Below are 20,019 nucleotides of genomic sequence, written 5' to 3'. Positions count from 1 at the left end.
ACCCTGGAGGTTGTGGCCGTCTCGTCAAACTCAGGCCGCGTCTGGGCTTCTGCATACAAACTGTCCGGCTTCACACATCGACTGCCCTCTGACCAGGACTGCTTCCGCCGTTGCCAGCGTCGCACAAACCAGCCGTGGTCTCCTGTAGGCTACTTAGGTGCTCAACCTCCCTTCCGCCGTACTGTGCTGTGCATGTGCTGTGCAAGTGCTCAGTTCGTTCATTTGTGTGCCTGCGCCAGCCGAGCACCGCCTGCTTCATCCCTGCAAGAACCAACACTGAGGTTCATCTCGATGGCCCCTACGTCGATCACCAACGATACAGATCACTCATTCGAAAGGATTGGAGAAGACAAAAGCTCTTCCTGAGTTGCGCGCTCGGTCGCTGGGTAGTCCTGTGTGGATAAACATGGACATCAATTCTCTACTGTCTCCGTCAGAAACGCCGCGTTCAACTTCCTTGACTCCAAGTGTTGAATCGGTGAAATCACCATTCAAGCATGTTCAACGGACACATACTGGCAGCAGCAGTCAACCTGCTGCAAGTTCACCTCTTTCACGGGCCATCCTTCCACCCTCCAGCATCCCCGCCCATGTGAGAAGTCCTTCGCAACAGCCATCCCACTCGTCACCGCTCATCAGTCCCGTTCCGACCGCCACGCTCTCCGGCCACTTCTCGCGCTCCTCCTCTTCTCAGAATATCGAGACTCTGGCCGATTTGGTCTCCCACTCGCACCCGTCCAAAAGTACCCCTCCAATTTCGTCGAGTCACGATTCTACGGACTCGCAGAAATCATCGGCGAGCATATTTCCCCGCCTGACTTCCGCGGGTACGGCCTCAAACCATCGTGCATCATTCGATATCGCCATGGTCGAGACACCTCAGCAAGCCATGCGGGTGGACTATTCTGAAACCTCTCTGCCCATAGAATCACAGCAAAGACTGGCAGAACTGGTAGCTTACGTTCAAGAGACGCCTTCCATGTATGACGCTCATAAAGAAATCATCAAGATTCTACACCAAGGTTTTGTCGATCATATATATCCCTCTTCTAGTCCCAACGCTCGCCGGGATCCTCGAACGTATGAATTGCTCTCTGAATTGCGGCAAGCTCGCGAAAACTTCGACAAGTTGTTCGCAGTTGGCGAAGAGCAATGGTTAGATTGGCTCCAGGACGAAAGCATCCTTGCTCAAACCGCCGAAGAGCGAGTGAACGTTGTGGACAAATGCCGCCGCGCTGTCGAAGAAGAGTACGGCAGCGCCCCTCTATGGATTACCTACGGTGATTGGGTATTGCATTGCTACAGATGGGCACTTGATTCTCCTACCGATGCCGAGGGAGAAGACGGAGAGGCCGAGAGACTTGTGGGTCGTGAAGTCTTTGACTGGAAGCTTGTCCTCGATATTTGGGACAAGGCGATCCATTCTACAAAACACGACATGGCTCACAGTCACGAGGTCTGGGATAAATACATGACAGTCAGATTTGGGGATGTTGGTCAAAAGCTGTCACCGGCCGATGCTGCAGCCGCGCTTGAGTTGTTCCAGGCACGACTTCGCGTCCCTCACGCGATGTGGGAGCAAACGTTCCAGTCATTCTCGTCGTTCATCTCCGCCAACCTCCCTGCAGAGTACGAGAGTGTCATGTCCACGACTCTAAAGGAGTCCTCTATGGCCAAAGAGCTCTTTGCGGAACGAGACACTTACGAAAGCGCGCTTCGGCAAGCTCAGGCCAATGCTGATCAGGCGCTAGAGTACTCGACTTTTGACCAGTACATTGTTTTTGAGCGCGCCGAGCAAGAGAAGGTCGCGAAGAAACGCAATACAAAGGGGAGACGAAATGTCAAGATTGTCGAAAATACAGAGTTTGACATGGTTTCTGCTCTCTATTCCAGAGCCGTGCTTCGTTTCCCAGCCGTTGTTGCTATTTGGGAAGCACATTTCGACTACCTAGTTGAGAGATCAAAGTCTGATCTACTCCCGCTGCTTGCACGGGCCACGAAACATTGCCCATGGTCCGGAGCACTTTGGAAGCAATATTTGTTGACGTCGGAGAATGCAGAGGTGGACTTTGACGAGACTGAAAAGATCAAACACAAAGCCACGAGCACTGGACTCCTAGACGCCGCAGGAATTGAACAAGCCCTAATCATCTATGATGCTTGGTGTGGTTATCTTCTCAGGCGCACGAAGCGGATGGAAGCGACTGAAGAGGATGCGGACGTAGCTGAAATGGGTATCAGATCGTCTATCGAGGCAGTGCAAAGCCTTGCATCCAAACAGGGTGCCAGTCCCGATTTTGACTCCTCGTTCAGGTTGCAAAGGAAGCATGTCGAGTTTCTCAAGTCGCAAGGCCGTTTTGACAATGCTCGCGCGCTGTTTGATGAGACCGTTGCAGAATTCGGGAAGTGCTACAAGTTCTGGCTAACTTTCTACGAGTTTGAGTTGCAGAAAAGCGTGCAGATGGCTTTCATACAGCATAAGGGTGAGGAGCGTCTTTCGACCCTTTGGTCGGCTCCATTCGCCGTCGGAGTTCTGAAGCAGGGACTTCAGCACCCAGGGTTGGACGAACCACAGCACCTGATAGATGCACTATTGAACCACTGCGAGGATTATGAAGATGCGGACGAGTTGCAGCACGCACTGGGTCTCGCACGAAAAGTCCAGAAAGAGGTTCTCGAGAGAAAACGCTTAGAGTCTCTACAAGCAGAAAGCATTGCAATATCATCTCGAAAGGCCGAAATGCAAGTAGCCAGCCGTACCGAGGACGTTGCCAATGGTCTCCACATTGGCAAACGGAAACGTGAAGACGATATCCAGGATACTGATAACAAGAAGCGAAATACGACCGCGGATGAGGTGCAGCAGTCTGTGGAAGACACTCTCGGACAAGAAGACCTCAAACGTGACCGCGAGCATGCCAGTATTCTGGTACGTAATTTGCCAGACAATGTTCACGAAACCAAGATACGACAGTTCTTCGACAGCTGCGGTGTCGTCAAGCATGTGAAATACTTGGAAGACGAGAACAGCGCCGTTGTCGAATTTGAGGATGCAGACGCAGCTACATTCGCTCTTTCCAGAGACGGCCGAGAATTTGAGGGAGCCGAACTCTCGGTGGTGTTGAACACCGGATCAACCCTATACATCACCAATTATCCCGCTACAGCCGATGAGGCTTTCATCCGGAACCTGTTGCGCCCGTACGGCGAGATCATCAGTGTGCGCTTTCCATCCTTGCAAAAGAACAAGCGACGTAGGTTTTGTTATGCTGAGTTCAAGCTGCCAAGTGAGGCACGAGCCGCAACCGAATTGGATGGTAAGGAAATCGACGGCCTGCGGATTGTAGTCAAGGTTTCAAACCCGGCAGCTCGACATGCAAGGATTGAGACGAACGACGATGGTCGCAAGATCTTCGTCGGACAGTTGCCATTCAAAGCGAAAGCGGATGACATCAACAAATTGTTCTCCCCGTTCGGAAAGTTGGAGAACATCCGAGTCCCTCAAGATCCAAATGCACGGAACCGAATTCGCGGTGTAGCATTTCTCACTTTTGCGACTGCAGACCAAGCGCGAGCCGCACTTGCCATGCATGATCAGGAGTTTATGGGAAGGAGAATCACCGTTTCGCAGATGGAAGAAAAGGGTCGTTCTTCCAAACAGGGTTCACGCATTTCAAAGTCGCCATCTGCTCAGGCCGGCGGTGCAGACCGAGCCAATGCCTCTGCTAAAAGGGACATTTCTTCTATCGAGGACCGAAAACAGCGGACGGTGGCTATAACAGACGTCCCTGACACTGTCAACGAAAGTCGAATAAAAGCCATGGCTGAGAAATGTGGTCCAGTGCGCAAGGTCGTTCTCAAGACGAACCACCAGGGTGCTCTGATCGAATTTGAGGAGATAGCGGATGCGGGCCGCGCAATGATTGAGCTAGACGGGCGTGAGATTGATCCCGGCCGACGAATCCGGGTCACAACCGAGAGTGACATGCTCCGACAGAGAGCTGAGCACAAGGAGGAGCAGTTTGCAAAGCGCTCCGTCACCAATCGACCTACAAACACTCCAGCACAAGGCCCTGTCCGGCGCCCAGCACAGCCTGGCGGTCGAAAAGGTGGGCATTTAGGCCAGAGGTCTGCCTTCTTGACCCAAACCGACCCGAAAAATGAGCCAGCGACAGCCACATCGGCGCCGAATGGAAAGAGAACGAACGACGACTTTCGGAATATGCTGAAAGGAGAATGATAAATCCAGAGAATAATTGCCCCATGCGCCGGTGGTGGCTCTTCTACGTACACGTTTGATACTTGGTGGTTCTCAAACCACAACACCATGGGCTGTATTGTGGTAATTCTAAAAGTCAACTCGACATGTGTAAGATAGATCAAGATACAGTACAATTAAACGATCTCAAAGAGATCTTTGCTACAAAACACTGGCTCGATTGTTTTATCTACCTCCCGATATGTATGGTGATGTTTGGACATGTTTGGCCTTTTGATTTCGTCTGTCAATTCCATAATGACGGCAGCATTGTCCAAGTTCTCAGTCTTGCCTTCGATTCCATCCTCAATGCCGCCTCGGTGAGTCTCAAGAAGATACCCTGGCCCTCGTCTTCGTCTTCGTCTTCGTTGATCGTTCGAAACCTTATACTTCAATCACGCGCCTCGAACATCACCTTTGTGTCGGTGTGCTCTCAAGTCCACACTCCGAGTTTGCTGCATTGAGAGGAAGGGGGGGATCCTGTCAGAGGTGGAAGGAGGACATGAGGCGAACTCTAGACTTGCAATTCTGTACATAGAGACGCCTCTGGATTTGCTCGCCTGAACAACGTGTGGACTGAGAAAATGCTCGACAAAGGCAATCGTCCACAAACGTCACCTCACGCCAGTCGAAACGTTGCCTCACAAATCCTAGCCAATTTCCATCCGAGTGTTCAAATAATGGCATACACTGATCGGTGTATACCAATCTTATTTCTGGCCGTTGTGCAGCACTGATACTGTGCTGCATTCGTTTGCTCTCTTAGAAATGTCGTGTGCTCCGTCGTGGCTTCCACATTCTGGGATACCAAGATCTGCTTAATGTCGCAGTGTCGCTTCGTCGAGCATAACACGAATCATCCAGGGGATATCAACATATTTGCACACCACCGCCTCCAATGCGGTTTGAGGCTACAGTTGCTCGCCAACCACTGCGATCGTGTGCACCGAAATAAAAGCTGGGATTGATCTCGAAAAAAGAAATCCCTCCTCAAGACCGAGAGTTTTCGGCACTCCTAACGGTCAATTGGATCTGGCAAACCTTCAGAACTATCCGGTCGTTGATAGTCGCCCGGAGATAGAATGTCAACGTCAGTGCGTTCGAATAGGTTGCTTTCAAGACGGCAGACGAAAAGCATACGTCCAGTGTGCGATATGTGCACAGCAACCCTCTCTGATCGCAAAGAGTCCTTCTCTGGAGCCCAATATGAAGATCCGAGCAGAAAAGACAAGTCAACACGCCAATCTAGCTCGCAGTGATTGGGGTCAGAAGTTCCAGCATCCCTCTCGTCATTCCTGCCAGCTGTGCACGGTTGACCTCATCTTGCACCTTTTCTCGCAACTTGTTGACTTGTCGAGCAAGAGGTTCGCTCTCAGCAAGGTGTTTGGAGTACAAATCCATAATGGCCATGGATACTTCCACGCACAGTGGAACGACAGTCGAATTTGAGATGTTTTTCCAGACCCAGCTCATAATAGGCTGGAGCTGGGTCTCGTCGCGGCCTTCGAGTGCTGCGCGCAGGGCAGATCGGTAGCGGAGGGTGTTGAGAGCAGTTATAACGGTGATTCTGTCGCCGACCGAAACAGCAAGGTCCAAAGCCATGTTGTATTTGCCTCTATGCAACTCTCGCTCCCAGGCGGGGATTTTCTTTGGCCTGCTGCGGACGTTGCCCTCGACGATGATATCTGCGTCATCGCCAGCATAATCTCGACCTCGCAGCCGCCTCTCCAATGCTCTCGGGCGCTTCTTTGCTTGCTTTTTATCATATTCGTCGATTTTGCCTGCCAGCAACGCTTCCATTTGTTTCTGTCTCTCCCGCTCCTTCACTTTCTGCTCCCCGGATAGTCGAGTCTTAATACTTAATTGGCCCGTAGACATGCCCACCACAACATGCTTGTCTTCACGTGGGGTACCAGATGAAACAACCTCCAAAGAAAGAATTGGTGAAGGATATTTGGAACCGGCGACGACATTCCAACCGGTGGTCTCAAAGACTTTCATATGTCCATCGAGACCTCCACTGACAAGTCTCGAGTTATTTGATGCCAAACGCAGGCACGTAATGGTCTTTTGGTGATTCTTGATTATGTGCAAGGGTCTGCCTGCCACGATATCCAACACTGCGACTTGGTTGTCCGCAGCAGCGAGGAGAGTCGTGCCTGACGGCATGCAGAGAACATCTTCGACTGAAGCGATGTGTTTGAAACTCATGACAGCACCGTCGGGAGTACGGGGATCCCAGAGTCGCACGGTCTGATCATAACTCCCAGAAACAAGCAGGTTGCCAGATTGGCCGGGTAAGAAAGAGCCAGTCCGTACATAGTCTTGGTGGCCGCGAAAGACTGCAACACTGCTCTCACTGGGAAGGTCCCAAAGTCTGACAGTCCTGTCGTCGCCGCAGCTCATGAGCGCCGTACTCTCCCTCGGGCTCCATCTTACATTGTGGACTGCCTGTTTCTGCTCCTTCCATGTTTTCAGAATCGCTCTCGAACTCACATCGAAGACTTGAATTGTACCGGTCTCATCTGCGGCTGCGAGGACACGCCCGTCATATCTGGCCTCGCCGCTGTAAGCTGTATCGTCGAAACGGGTGATGGTCTTGAGGAGTTTCCGGGTTTTCACAGAATAGAGTTGAATGCGAGCACCGGTTGTCACCGTGAAGAAGTCCGGCGATGTTTGGGTCGAGGCGTGTGGTTCTGGCTGCGAAACATGGGTGATCGCATGCTTGGTTGGCGATGGAATGTTCAGCGGCGACTTGAAAGATCTCCAGTATTGCTGTTCTGGAGTGAGCGACGACGGCCGCGAAGGTAGTTTGACCTGAGCGATGGGCTGCACGTCAGCAGCCATTGTGAATTAAACTGTGGCTCGAAACCACCTGGTTGACATGCATAGAGAGTGGTTTTTTTGCGCGAGGATGTTTCTAAAACTCTCGGAAATTTTTGGATGGATCTTATCTTATCGGCCACTACGGTGGATCAAGAGGCCAAAATACGTGCAGGCCTTCAGCGTCGCAGTGTCGTTGTCGCGTTCTGAACCTCACCGACTTGCTCCTTTGTAGCTTTTGCAAAAGGTCGTCTTTTGTCAGGCTACATGTTTTCCAAGACAGCTTCATAGCTACGTCTACTTTGCGTTAGGCAACGTCTTCTCTGTCGCTATGTCGAACGAACGGCCAGAGGAGAGTACAGTGCTCCTAGATCAATGCCTACCTCAATTTGAGTCCGTCCAGGTTGATCTAATCCTCAAAGCTTGGTGGAACGACGTGCAATATTGCTTGTACACAGCCAGTCGCCTTCCCTCCTTTTGAAATGACTGACATTCTAGTTCAGTGTGCGACCACCGCCCGAGAAGATCGAAGTCGTCTTCGATCCGTCCGAGCTACCGCCTCTCCATTATCCTACCCCTGAACATTGCCTTGATGAATCAGAGTACCCTGCGGAGCAGTTTTCCATCTAGCTGAGACGATGAAGCAAACAGACATGCATAGCTACGAGATATCGCATCATCCTGTTGAAGGGACAGTTTTCGTATGATATCACTTCACTCTCTTCACGCTGACCACGACCACACCGTTGCTGTTGGCGCCGGTGAGTTCGCAAAAAGGCTTATTCCAATATCCATCGTACACGGTGACGCTTCGAGAACACTAATGACTGTGCAATCTGTAATCCTCTATCTGTTCATTCGAAGATTCGTGGTCGCAAGAAGCGAAGCACACAAGTAAAGTATCTAGGAACCGCAGTCAAACGCCAATTGGCCACCACGATCGAGGGCATTTGTGCTGATGGCACCGCTTTGAATCCACTCCTCTTCTGGCTGACACTACTCAGTCATACGATTTGGTGCTGTTTGGACCCACTCACGACGGCATTCTGAGATGGCGTGGAAGGCATGTATCGTAAAGGCGACGACCCGGTCGGCTGAGAAACATCGCACCAATTATGTGGTGAGAGCGCAAAGCAACCTATCTCGATCGTGTAGAAATGTCCAGGAAGCCCTGAGACACGGCTTGAAAAAACAGATTCTGGGAATCCCGTCTGATACGAGTTCAATTCAGAAAGCGTGAGCCGGAGAGTTAAGGTAAACTCAAGCTCAATGTACTGTGAAGTTGGTATGGCTGTGGCTACACTCAGTTGATGGACCGCGTGTCACCACTAGGTATGTCACTTTGAGGTGAACCGATTCTTCACACAAGAGCACCCCGGCAGTATTAACTGTTCACCTTACCAGTCGGACGGCGTCTCGACTTCTTATCATATCTATCTAGTTGGACAATTGGAAACCATCTAACATCAACACCGTCTCCTGCAGCACGGTGAGGCTACGAGGACTTCTTCACCACAATGTTCTGTTTTGGCTACAAAATGCGTTGCATTGCGATCTTCCTATTGTGAGTGTCGCACGACTTTCTCGCCCTCCTCCCCAGCCGCATCGTCTCGGCCATTGATAGAGATATCAATATCTCCGTGATGATGACTTCAACGATCTCCCCCCACCTGCGACTAGATACAAGGCTCACAAATACATCTTCTGCTTAGCTTCTTCCTGCCCTTACTACCGGTGCTGGCTTCTCCCCTGGAAAACCGCGGTATTGAACTAGTTCCTGCTTACCGCAACCCAACCTACCGCCCCAATGCCACCAAAGCGCTCCTTCATGCCTACCACAGATATGGTATCAAATCCTTGATAGGGCCGTATCATCGAAATGAGAACAATGTCTTAGTCGAGCGACACAATGACGGGGCCTCTACTGCAGTGTAAGATTCCTACCAAAGCCTCCATGCACCGCTGACTTTCTTCCTCCTCACACAGGTTCGCAGACGACTACATGAATGACTTGTTCTATACTTGTCCAGTACTCATCGGCACTCCACCGCAGGTTCTTACTATGGTGAGTCAGGGTCAAGTTAATATCGGAACTGTAAGCTGACAGGGTAGAACTTCGATACTGGCTCTGCAGATACCTGGGTACGGTCAACAGCTCTTTCTGAACGTTGGCAGAGCAACAATGCCACGGTGTTTGATCCTGCACGCTCTTCCAGCTTTCAAAACATGTCTGAAAGTACCTTTTTCGTCTCATACGGCGACTCTTCATGGGTCAATGGAAAAGTTGGGACAGACATTTTGAGGATAGGAAACATTGCAATAGAAAATCAGGCCATCGAACTGGCAACTGCTTTAGCATCTGTATTCAAGACCATGCCGACCATGCAGGGGTTCCTGGGTCTATCATTCAGCACGCTCAACAAAGCCAAACCCCATCCAGTGTTGACTCCTGTCGAGAACATGGCGCTTCAACAGGACATTCCTGCCGACCACCAACTCTTCACAGCGTATTTGGGATCATACAAGGATGCGAAGGATCCTGACATGGGTCGATCCTTCTATACCTTCGGTGGCATCAACCAAGCTCTCGTTCCACCAGGAGAAGAACCACGGTATACCAGTGTCAACGACACCGGTGGACGTTGGAAAATTAGCTCCCCGTCTGTTGTCGTAAATGGGCAAGCAGTTGACCTTCCACACAATGAAGCTCTCGTGGACACCGGCACTACCCTGATATTTGTCACAGAGGAGGTCTGCAGAGTATTCTATGCGCAAATCCCAGGCGCTCTCTTCTCAGAAGCTGATGGTCAATGGATTTTCCCAACCGAAACCCCTATCGATCTTTTGCCCACTTTCTCGGTTGCCGTGGGAGATTCTCAGGTGGTCATCAACAAGGAGCACTTTCCTTTCGCCCCAAGCGGACAAGAGAACATGACTGTGGGAGCAATTCAGTCCCGGATTGGATTGTCCTTTGATATCTTAGGGATTCCTTTTCTTCAGAGTGTCTACGCTATCTTTGACGTAGGTCGGCGACGATTTGGAGTGGTCAATCGTTTTGATCCTACACCTAATGGGCCTGCGTGAGAGCTAGTGAGAGGCTGGCGCGGACTTCGAAGCACTGCAGAGATGTTGCCGCCCTTCAGGCGACAGTCCCGGAAGCGAATTATCTTGATCAAGTAGAATCAAAGCGCATTAAAGCAAATCGCCACTGTACTGTATCACGACTATCATGAATTTGCCCTTTACACCTACCTTATATTCGATATGCGTAAATAAGGGGTTGGAAATAGATCTTCTCCATACCTGCTCGTGAATATATTGACGACGAATGCAAAAGTGTTGGACTATCCCCTTACAGATGACAGGCGCAGAAAACAAAAAAAGAAAGGCCCTGCGGCTTTGCGGCTCGAACACGAGTCCCACCCTGATCGGTTTGGATACTTCTTCTAATTGGAAAAGAAAATCGAAAGAACCAAAAACAAAAAAACAATTGCTCGCAGCGAGCATTGCAAAGTATGTCCAAAGATTGATAAATGGAGCTTATTGGGCGTAGCCACGGCCATCTCTGGTAAAAGGCAAGAAATGGATTCTGCAATAGCTCGTCCCGCTCCAACTCAAGTTTTGAGTGCTTTAATTATATGAACTGCATTTTTTCCAGCACGTGATAGATATCTCCACTGGGTTAATCGGCTCCCCGCACTCGTCATTGTGGTCTCCGAGACACTGGTGTGTACTTGTACCTTTCTTACAACGGTGCCTCTGCAAAGTAACGTACAGTTATTCTGCGACTGTCTAAATCCTCCCTACTTGCACCGGAACGCTAAAGAACCCCTCAAGAGAAGACGAAACTCGCCAATGAGCAAAATGGCGGCGTGCATCTTTTGTAAGATTGTCAAGGGTAGGTATACTTTGACATCCTGATCACCCCATATCACGCACCCTCTCTGCCTCTTGTCTCTCTCCCCCTTTCTCAATGATGTTATTTGCTGACGTGAACCATTCGGATCAATCTAGGTGACATCCCGTCGTTCAAGCTCTTCGAGTCGGACAAGGTCCTGGCATTTCTGGACATTCAACCACTAAGCAAAGGACATGCTGTATGACAGACAACCCCGAGACCCGTGCCTTTCATTCCTTTGCCAAAAGGGAAAACATGGATATCCGCAGAGTTGAACTGAGACTGACACATGGCGTCGCGGGCAGCTCGTCATCCCAAAATACCACGGCGCGAAACTTACGGACATCCCAGACGACCACCTCACCGAACTCCTCCCCGTGGTCAAGAAGCTCGCGATAGCCAGCGGGGCTGAGAACTACAACGTGCTACAGAACAACGGGCGCCCGGCGCACCAAGAGGTCGACCATGTGCACTTCCACATGATTCCGAAGCCGAACGAGACCGAGGGACTCGGAATCGGGTGGCCGGCCACAGCGACAGATATGGACGCGTTGAAGAAGCTGCATGCTGATCTCAAAGCAAAGATGTAGAATATCAAAATGCCAATGTCGAAATGGCTCCCGTACACCCGAGAAGAGGAGGCAAGGCACCAAGTTGGTACCATTGACCTCTATGTACATGCTCAAAAGGCAGCCAACCCAACCAAAACGTTGCCATGCGAAAATACATACATTTCTTCTCAGCACAATCCCAAACCCAAGCCAACCCTCCTGCTGCGGTATGAAATGTGTTGTCAGAACTATGCTGCTCGTATACCTGGGCAGGTCCTTGAACGGCAACCAAGAGTCAAGGTCAAACGGTACCATAGCGCAGGTCTTCCTATGTCCTTTCAAGACGTTCGCATTTGCCTGGTAGGTACCTAGGTAGTAGGTAGCTCCCTACCTCGCTGTTAGGTTTGATCACCAGCCGCACAACACGATCCATCAGACAATTTAGTACGACAGCAAGTCGAGAATCACGACAATGACCCAAGTGCCACATGCGTTAGAGTACATATATATCACTTGCCGTCGTCCTCCGGCGCTGGCCTCAACCTGGTGATCCGGGCAATACTAGGCCTCTCGCTCTCTGGTGTGCTTGGTGACTTCTCCTCGCTCGCCTCGGAGGGTAGTTGTCGTGAGGGCTCAGTGTTGTTGTTATTGTTGCTGTTGTTGGTGTTGGTGTTGTTGTTTTGTGAGTTGGACAGGGCGAGTTGGTCCCGCAAGCTACGAATGAAGGAGAATGCCACATCCTGCTGGCTCGGCGTATCTGTCGTGTCACCATTCGTCATGGCGGGCCGCTGGACTACTCGAGCCCCTGTTGTGTAACGTGCGGCGAGCGTGGGCAGTTCTGCACTTAAATTGTAAATAGGTACGATTGTCAACCCGTTCGGGAGTGTGCTGGGGTTGTAACTTTGCGCGGGACGGTGTTTCTTTGCCCAAAAAGGCTCACGTCGAGTCCAGCTAGGTATCAATACTGTCGACTTGATTTCAGGGCAAATGGATACACAAGAGATGTCAGAAATCAAAAAGAAACCCGAACTATGGCACCTCCGGCAAATCCCCGTGCAATAAACTGAGCCGAAATATTCTACCTGTAGACAGATATATATCGACGTACCCGCCCTTTGGCAGTGATCAGTAATTGACCACTCACACGGTCCCGTCACAAGCAGAATGTAAAGGCAGAGTGTAAAGATGGTTGACGACGCTGGTTCAGGTCACGTTCACAAGTACTCGGTACTTTAAGAAGCAGGCGCGTGAGCAGTGAGCATATCAGCAGGTCCTGTACGACGCACAGTATGAAATCTAAAGGGGAAATTACAAGCCAGATCTTCAATCATCCATATAGTTGACCTATTTGAATCATGATCTTATGGTTAATTAGGCAGTCAGGTTGGCTCACTCTCCAGACATCAGCAGCCACATTCGTCGGCAGCACTGTTCCATATAAAACCAATATGCTTTCCAAAGGAGTATTATGGCAGACGGAATATGCCAAAACAACGCGTCTTGTATCTCGCCAGAATGCTACAGACGCGTCGAAGTCCCAGAGGGAGGTGTAGCCGACCTTATATATCTTTCATCACTGTGACTCAGGTAGATTGAAATACCGCTCACAGGCGGCGGGTTGATGCCCGTGAGATGATGCACGGAGGTGGTGGTCGACTCTTTCAAAGGATATTTCTAGTTCTGGCGATATCGATATTGCAACAAACATCACAAAAATCCCGACACAGAGGGATCCAGGCGTCTTTAGTCCACATCATCTGCGTGGGTTTCGACCGCGGGCGCTTGGGAGGTCGGGACCAGGTTCTGATTCTCCCCTGTTCCTGGTGGCGGTGGATAGAAGTTGATCTTGCCATCAGGGGAGATCATTCCTGTACGGTCGTAATATGTCCTCGCGCGGACATACTTGTCCAGTTGCCAGTAGTTTTCGTGCAATTTCGTTGCCAGCCCGTCTCTCTCTTGTTTGATTTTTTCCGAACTACCACTCGCACCACAGGCGATCCATTCAAATGTTTTCTTTTGATACTCTTCAACTGTGGTTTCCCGTTGGGCTTCAAATTGTTTCCGGGGCCCTTCTTCTTTCATCGCGTCATTCTCACCAGGGATCGGCTCCACGTACTTGTATTCCCAGTCCTCGTCACCCTCGAGCTCCTTGATGATCTGCGATTTGGGGATGAACTTTTCTAGATCCGACACATCAGATGTAAAATGGACTTTGCCCGCGACCACCGGGTCAAGCCATCCTCGTATTATTTTCCAAATGCCCTGAAATAGCCAAGGCGCCTTGTGTACGAGCACTGCCCCAAGCGACTCCGGATAGTTTGCTTCGAAAATCTTAATCATGAATTTAACAGGAGTATAATCCATATTCGCCATGGTGAAATGGCTCATATCAAAGAGTATGCACTGGTAAAGTGTAAGCGCGTTCCACGTCCGAGTGAGCAGCAGAGGTTTACACTTACAGCAGTTTCCACTGGCGGCCTCAGAGCCAGTCTAGCAGTTTCGATCACATAGACCGTATACCGTTCTAATGATTTTTCAGTTTGCTCTCCACCTCTATGCAGCCTCACGCGAACAAAACAGATGGGTCGACCCTCTTTATCGGTTCCGTGCAGAAAACTCTTCCCTAACCTAAGCTGAGTAAGAAAATCAACGCCCTCACGCTTGACGGCAGGATCACTGGACGAAGAGTCTTCAAGGGCACCACCTTCTCCGCGCAACACCACATCATCATCGACATGTTGTTCCTGACTTCTCCACCGCATTGTAGATATCAACATAACCAGGGCCTTGTCGACATCCCATTTTCTCGCCCGGAGAAACCGTAACAGAAGGGCGTCCGGATGGTCTGCTTTTACCATGCTCCAGAATGTCCTCCGCAACAGTTCGGGATCTTGAGTGGCCAGAATCTCCTGAAACTCTTTCACCTGGCCGTACTTGTCGTCATCGGCATTGTCCTTGGATGGGGTCGTTGACCCATTGCTCGAGTCTTTCTTGTCACCATGTCTCTTGAAGACACCAAGTCGCCTCTTGCTCTTTTTCTTGTCTTTGCCATCTAGATCTGTAGCACGGGACTCCAGTTTAGTCACAGGTGCATCTGTAAGTTCGGTGGGCTCTACAACTCCAAAGACTTTCAGCGTCGCGGCCCACAACTCCTGTAGCTTTTTCTCCTGCTCAGGCGTGAGGTTGCCATGATGTCCGGGAGGAACAGGCATATCTGTGTAGAAAGGGTCAGACGTGTCTTTCGCAGGCCTTTCCAAAACGCAAGGTGGGACGTCGCTGGCGCTAAGGTCGCGTGCCGTTTTCTGAGTGTTGCGCACAAAGTAGTCAAGGGCTATGCCACCACCAAGGACGAGGCCGAAGAGAAGAAGGTAGGAAGCCGGGAGGGAGGCCTGGAGAGCTCGCGCGAAAGGCTGGCGACTGTGGATTGGTCTACGTTGACACCACGGGGCGGACTGAGAGATTGACGACTTGATACCAAACTGAGGGCCAGATGTTTTGAGTCTGGCCGGCTGGGCTCTCGTGCGCAAGGGTTCTAAGGAAGAGAAAAGGGTCGGTCGGACTGACAGACGCTGACAGAGGCAGAGTCGCATGTAGAAGACCCTAACGGAGGAGCTGGGAAAATTCGATTACTGTACTCGGTATGCCTTATGAGTTATGGGGGAGTCGATGAGGTATTGGGCGTCGCTTAGAGCCGAAGCACCCGTGGATTAACTCAGCGTGGGCAATTACAATGCGCCGCGAGGGACGCGTCGATCCACAGAAATGAGAACAGCCACCACGGAAGCACTGAATGCCGGCCCCAGAATACGGTTCGGTCGAAGTTTTCAGGCCAACTCGATCAATTTGTACCACTTGGCGTCCAGCGATCGAGGGGCGGACTCGTAAAATTACTGAATATGCATGAGCAGGTGTTTGGTGGAGGCTGACAGAAGGAACACATATACTGTACCTATAGATACCTAATAACTTGGTGGTCCTCCGCGCAGCTCAGTGACCACCGTACACATACCTAGGTAGTTAAGCAAGATGAAGCCGCAGTCCGCTGGGTAACGAGGATGGTAGAACCTCCAAGTGACCTGCATCCTAGAACTTCTTTATCTGGGTCCTGGTATGGCTCCAGGGAGTCTCTGGTGGTGAGTCCTCCAATCTTAGAGAGCCCAATAGAGGCACTTTAGGTGAGTCAGCCACCTATAAGTTGCCTTACGGGTACCTATACAGAGTACACCGGGGCACCCTCGGCACCCTCATCAGCCTCCAATCAGAGTTGCCTGCGCCCGCTGCCTGAGGCACTTACCTGGCTAACCACTAATGGACTTTTGCAAGACTGCATCGTCCTTCATATCAAGATCAAATCGCTTGCCTCGTCCAAGTTGAGGTTACACAGACAGCCGAACTTCTCTTCTCTTCCTCCCTCAACCTCTACTCTGTTTCCTCTTGTCAATCATATTCCTCGGGCAAATGCGGCTGTTAAACCGATCGTCCTCTTCCCGTCGGTGACAACGAGCGCTACTGCTCTTCTTCCCAATACCTCAACACTCATTCACGCCCTCATTTCCACTCTTCAATCAATCTCACAAAATGAAAACCACATACTCCACCAACGCCCTCAAGCGGTGGTCTTGTAAGAGCCGCGATATTCCCCCCGTTGCTCAAGTTAAAGCCATTCACGTCTACGACTTCGACAATACTCTATTTTCTAGTCCCCTCCCCAATCCACAAATATGGGCACCTCCTGCAATAGGAATGCTGCAAGCTTACGAGACCCTGGCATACGGAGGATGGTGGCATGATGTATCCGTTCTGGCAGCAACAGGAGAGGGCCTTGAAAAAGAAGAAGCCAGAGCATGGGAAGGCTGGTGGAACGAGACTGTCGTTCAACTCGTCGAGCTGAGCATACAGTCGAAGGACGTTGCCACAATTCTGCTCACAGGAAGAAACGAAACCAATTTCGCAGATCTGGTCAATAGAATCTGTGATGCCAAAAACCTTCGTTTCGACATGGTAGTGTTGAAGCCCGAGGTCGGCCCTGCCGGTCAAAGATTTGAGAGCACAATGAGCTTCAAGCAGGAATTCCTCCGAGAACTAGTTTTCACATACATCAACGCGGAAGAAATCAAGGTCTACGAGGACCGCCCGAAGCACGCGAAAGGATTCCGGGAGTATTTTGAACGACTGAACAAATCCCTGCTTTCCCATCCCGCCGATCAACCACCACCTTCGCGGAAACCTATCATCGCCGATGTCGTCCATGTTTGTGAATTGAAATCGAACCTGAACCCGGAGACTGAAATCAGCGTCGTCCAAAAAGCTATCAATCGTCACAACGACTCCGTGACCAACGGTGGACCAAATCCAACCAGGAGTGTCCGGAAACACCTGAAAATCACTGAGCAGTTCTCATATTTCGGTTACCTCATCAATCAGACGGACTCTGCTCGTTTGATCACTCTTATCACCGGATTGCCCGCAGCTCTCATCGACTCTGGAGAGGTTCGCCTCCTGGCCTCAAGCATTCTGATCGCCCCTTTCATCCCCAAGAAGAGCCTTGTCAAGAAAGTCGGTGGTCGGGGCAAAAAAGTAACGTGGCAGGTGACTGGTTTCACAAAATATGACGATCGCATTTGGGCGGCTCGAGTTGCCCCAGTATCAGAAACCCAGATTGTTACGCAGGACCCTATCCCACTTGTAGTGCTGGCGATTCGCAAAGGATCAAGACAAATCGATGCGGCAAAAATTCAACAGTGGGAGCCTGTTGCTCCAGAGAAAGCCTTCATGTTCGAGACAACCGTGGGAGACAAGGTTATGCTGAAGATCGAAGACGACTTTGCACGTGGCAAAGAAGGACGAAGGTATGAGAACAGCGATGGAGGCAACAAGCGCAAGCATGTCAACGACGACTCCGACTATACGCCTCAGTACAGCTATACCCGAAATAGTGCCGCGGATCGAGAGGAAGGATCCTGGACCGGGGACAAGCGTTCAGCCAGAGGTAGCCGGTTTGCCCAACGCAATGCAATTAGTAAGGCTAATTTCAATAACCGCAACAATCCAAATACTCCTGGCAACAAGCACACCGCGCAGGATTCCAACTCTGCTGGGAGACAACGTGGTGGAGGACCCGCCGTAGGGAGTGGGAATCGAGGAAGAAACGCAGCGGGCCCCCACTCCGGTGGCGGCGGTAGAGGCCCTCCTGGATACAAGAGTCTCGATGATTACGGCCCTGGCAATTTTGATGGTGCGAACGACCCCAAGGCTGGATCGGGAGAGATGGTGATGAACTACTAAATGCTGTGTGCCATGTGGTCTAGTTCGACTGGGTCGTTAACAAACCGAGGAAGCGACCTCAAGCACAGGGTATCCAGTTCTCCTTCATGGGTTATCGGGATGATGCACGTCTTGGGCTTTTGCAATGATACCATGTATGAATATTGAGCTACGGAGTCTGGCGTTAGCAACGATTCAGCAGTACTGCAGGTTTTAGGTCTGAGAACGAATATGACGACGGAGTTTTTCCCGATGTCAGCCTTACCGCGCATCCAGGTCCTCGTAGCGATCGATCCTTTGGCCGCAGGCCTGTTAGTTGCAAATCCCAGACCCAAAATCTATTGCAGTCATATCTGGATGTGGCACGCTGGTACCTCAGTCTCGAACAGCCTCGAACAGCCTCGAACCGTTATTGGCAAGTCTATCCAAGATGTAATGATGTTCCAAATTTATTTTTCCACTCCTATCTCATGGAGTTTTCATTATTCTACATCCGAAATGATCCAGGTAGTCGACGTACGATGAATTCCAGTCCTGTAGCCAGATCCCAATCGCCTTCACGAAGAAAGGCCATAAAATGCGATACTTGACATTTGCAAGAACCAAAAAAAACCCCCCCAACCAGACAAAGAAAAATCTCAAAACGATATAGGGTACCCAACGTAAATTGCAGAAGCCTTTAGGCAGGGAGGGAGGTAGTTAGAATCCGTCTCCTTCGTGCCATTCGCGACCACATTCTGCCGCGCGCAAAGCTGGATCAAAGCCCCTCCTCAGGGCGTCCTCGCGCAGGCGATCGAGCAACTGCGTCTTTTGCTTGATTTTCGCGACCAGGCCCTTGTACTTTTCGCCAGCCGTGACGCCCGAGTCCCACAGGGAGGTCAGTTTCTCCTCGAGGCGCTCGCGCTCTCTGAGCACGGCGAGCCAGTGCTGCAGGCCCGACTCGCCGTCGAAGCAGATGCCGTAGCCGTCGCAGTAGCATTTGTGCTGGGACGGGCAGAATTCGAAGTTCCCCGTGAAGATGTACTGCCACGAGTACTCCATCAGGCGGCCCGAGGTGTCGTCGTCGAGGTCGGTCGAGAGCAGCCAGGCGCGGTAGCGGAGGTAGTCGGCGCGCGGGCGCTGGCGGATGCGCTCGCGCGACACGGCGAACTGGGCGCAGCACGGCTGCGAGATGGCGGCCGGCACGCGCACGTCGGCGCCGTGCAGCTCGTGGAAGAGTGCGCTGGTCAGCGCGGGCTCCTCGGGCTTGTGCTTGAGGTCGTGCCGCCACCGGGGCCGGTCGACGTGCAGCCAGTCCGGACAGCCCGGGTCGAGGTGGCACCGCGTGTTGAAGTAGCCCTGCCGCACGACGTGCGCGCTGCTGAGCAGCTTGATCGTCTTGGCCGAGTCGACGTCCAGCAGGATGTTGTTGTGCCACGCCGTCCTGTGCGGGTGGAAGAAGAGCACCACGTCCGGGAGCGAGTCGTAGTGGTCGATGATGTACGTCAGGTACACCATCGCCTCGTGGCCTTTGTTGGCCGGCAGACCCGAGTCGGACCTGCTGCTGTTGCTGTCGACTCTGTAGAACTTGGTGCGAAGCCCAGGGATGTCGCGGGACACCCAGCTCACGTCTTCGGTCTCGAGGTGGCCCATGACCAGCACCCGGGAGTAGTTGTGCCCTGCCGGCTTGGCCGTGCCCGGCGTGAACATCGAGGGGTTGTAAAGGGACAAAGGGTCATTCTGACCGTATATATATTTCGGTTTGGACGAGAGCCCGATGAGCAGGTAGACCAAGGTGATCAGTCCCAGAGTCAACGATAGAATGGTGCTTCTCCGCCAAAGCATCCTAGCGGTGCGACTTATATCTTATCATTCATTGGCCGTTCACACAAGCTGTGGTGCTGCCCGGTCGCGGAGAGCACTTGTACGACGGCGAGTACAGATGGTCTGTTTCGCTTGGGGGAACTTCAAGGCTGCATCTTGAGCTTGTTCTCTCGACACTGCTATAGTCTCATTCAGTCACCCCAAGGACGGTCAACAGGATGATGGATGATCGGCAAAAAGTAGGGATCGTGCTCGCCATGTTCTTCAGGACAAGTTCGATGGAAAGGGAAAGGGATGAGGTTAAATGACAAGCGGATTCAGAGAATGCCAGAGCCTTGTCAACCTTGCGGCGAAAGCGTCGACCGCGCCGAGGCTGACATCGGGAAAACTCCGTATTGTGTTCTTGACTCGTCTTCATACAA

The 20,019-nt window shown here is 51.4% G+C and overlaps 7 protein-coding genes across 7 annotated transcripts; 4 read left to right on the top strand and 3 right to left on the bottom strand.

The window, feature by feature from the left end:
* Positions 1 to 406: 406 nt before the first annotated feature.
* Positions 407 to 4,240, top strand: PV08_07879 (uncharacterized protein; the record flags this gene model as incomplete). The annotated part of the gene is made up of 1 exon (XM_016382206.1): positions 407 to 4,240. The coding sequence occupies one exon, from the start codon at positions 407 to 409 to the stop codon at positions 4,238 to 4,240; it is 3,834 nt and encodes a 1,277-aa protein (XP_016235308.1).
* A 1,263-nt stretch (positions 4,241 to 5,503) lies between these two features.
* On the bottom strand, positions 5,504 to 7,105 carry PV08_07878 (uncharacterized protein; the record flags this gene model as incomplete). The annotated part of the gene is made up of 1 exon (XM_016382205.1): positions 5,504 to 7,105. The coding sequence occupies one exon, from the start codon at positions 7,103 to 7,105 to the stop codon at positions 5,504 to 5,506; it is 1,602 nt and encodes a 533-aa protein (XP_016235307.1).
* A 1,493-nt stretch (positions 7,106 to 8,598) lies between these two features.
* On the top strand, positions 8,599 to 10,165 carry PV08_07877 (uncharacterized protein; the record flags this gene model as incomplete). Its single annotated transcript, XM_016382204.1, has 4 exons — positions 8,599 to 8,645; positions 8,794 to 9,012; positions 9,068 to 9,146; positions 9,194 to 10,165. 4 exons carry the CDS (start codon positions 8,599 to 8,601, stop codon positions 10,163 to 10,165), a joined length of 1,317 nt encoding a protein of 438 aa, XP_016235306.1.
* A 771-nt stretch (positions 10,166 to 10,936) lies between these two features.
* Positions 10,937 to 11,569, top strand: PV08_07876 (uncharacterized protein; the record flags this gene model as incomplete). The annotated part of the gene is made up of 3 exons (XM_016382203.1): positions 10,937 to 10,979; positions 11,096 to 11,178; positions 11,285 to 11,569. The coding sequence occupies 3 exons, from the start codon at positions 10,937 to 10,939 to the stop codon at positions 11,567 to 11,569; spliced, it is 411 nt and encodes a 136-aa protein (XP_016235305.1).
* Positions 11,570 to 13,273: 1,704 nt separating this feature from the next.
* Positions 13,274 to 14,742, bottom strand: PV08_07875 (uncharacterized protein; the record flags this gene model as incomplete). The annotated part of the gene is made up of 2 exons (XM_016382202.1): positions 13,274 to 13,933; positions 13,990 to 14,742. The coding sequence occupies 2 exons, from the start codon at positions 14,740 to 14,742 to the stop codon at positions 13,274 to 13,276; spliced, it is 1,413 nt and encodes a 470-aa protein (XP_016235304.1).
* A 1,366-nt stretch (positions 14,743 to 16,108) lies between these two features.
* PV08_07874 (uncharacterized protein) lies at positions 16,109 to 17,815 on the top strand (the record flags this gene model as incomplete). The annotated part of the gene is made up of 1 exon (XM_016382201.1): positions 16,109 to 17,815. One exon carries the CDS (start codon positions 16,109 to 16,111, stop codon positions 17,813 to 17,815), a length of 1,707 nt encoding a protein of 568 aa, XP_016235303.1.
* A 678-nt stretch (positions 17,816 to 18,493) lies between these two features.
* Positions 18,494 to 19,618, bottom strand: PV08_07873 (uncharacterized protein; the record flags this gene model as incomplete). The annotated part of the gene is made up of 1 exon (XM_016382200.1): positions 18,494 to 19,618. One exon carries the CDS (start codon positions 19,616 to 19,618, stop codon positions 18,494 to 18,496), a length of 1,125 nt encoding a protein of 374 aa, XP_016235302.1.
* Between the last annotated feature and the right edge of the window lie 401 nt (positions 19,619 to 20,019).

The sequence above is a fragment of the Exophiala spinifera genome, assembly GCF_000836115.1.
Source record: "Exophiala spinifera strain CBS 89968 unplaced genomic scaffold supercont1.5, whole genome shotgun sequence".
In the NCBI taxonomy this organism is placed as follows: Eukaryota; Fungi; Ascomycota; class Eurotiomycetes; order Chaetothyriales; family Herpotrichiellaceae; genus Exophiala; species Exophiala spinifera.
The sequence above is the reverse complement of the archived record's forward strand: the minus strand, read 5'-3'. Positions and strand labels throughout refer to the sequence as shown.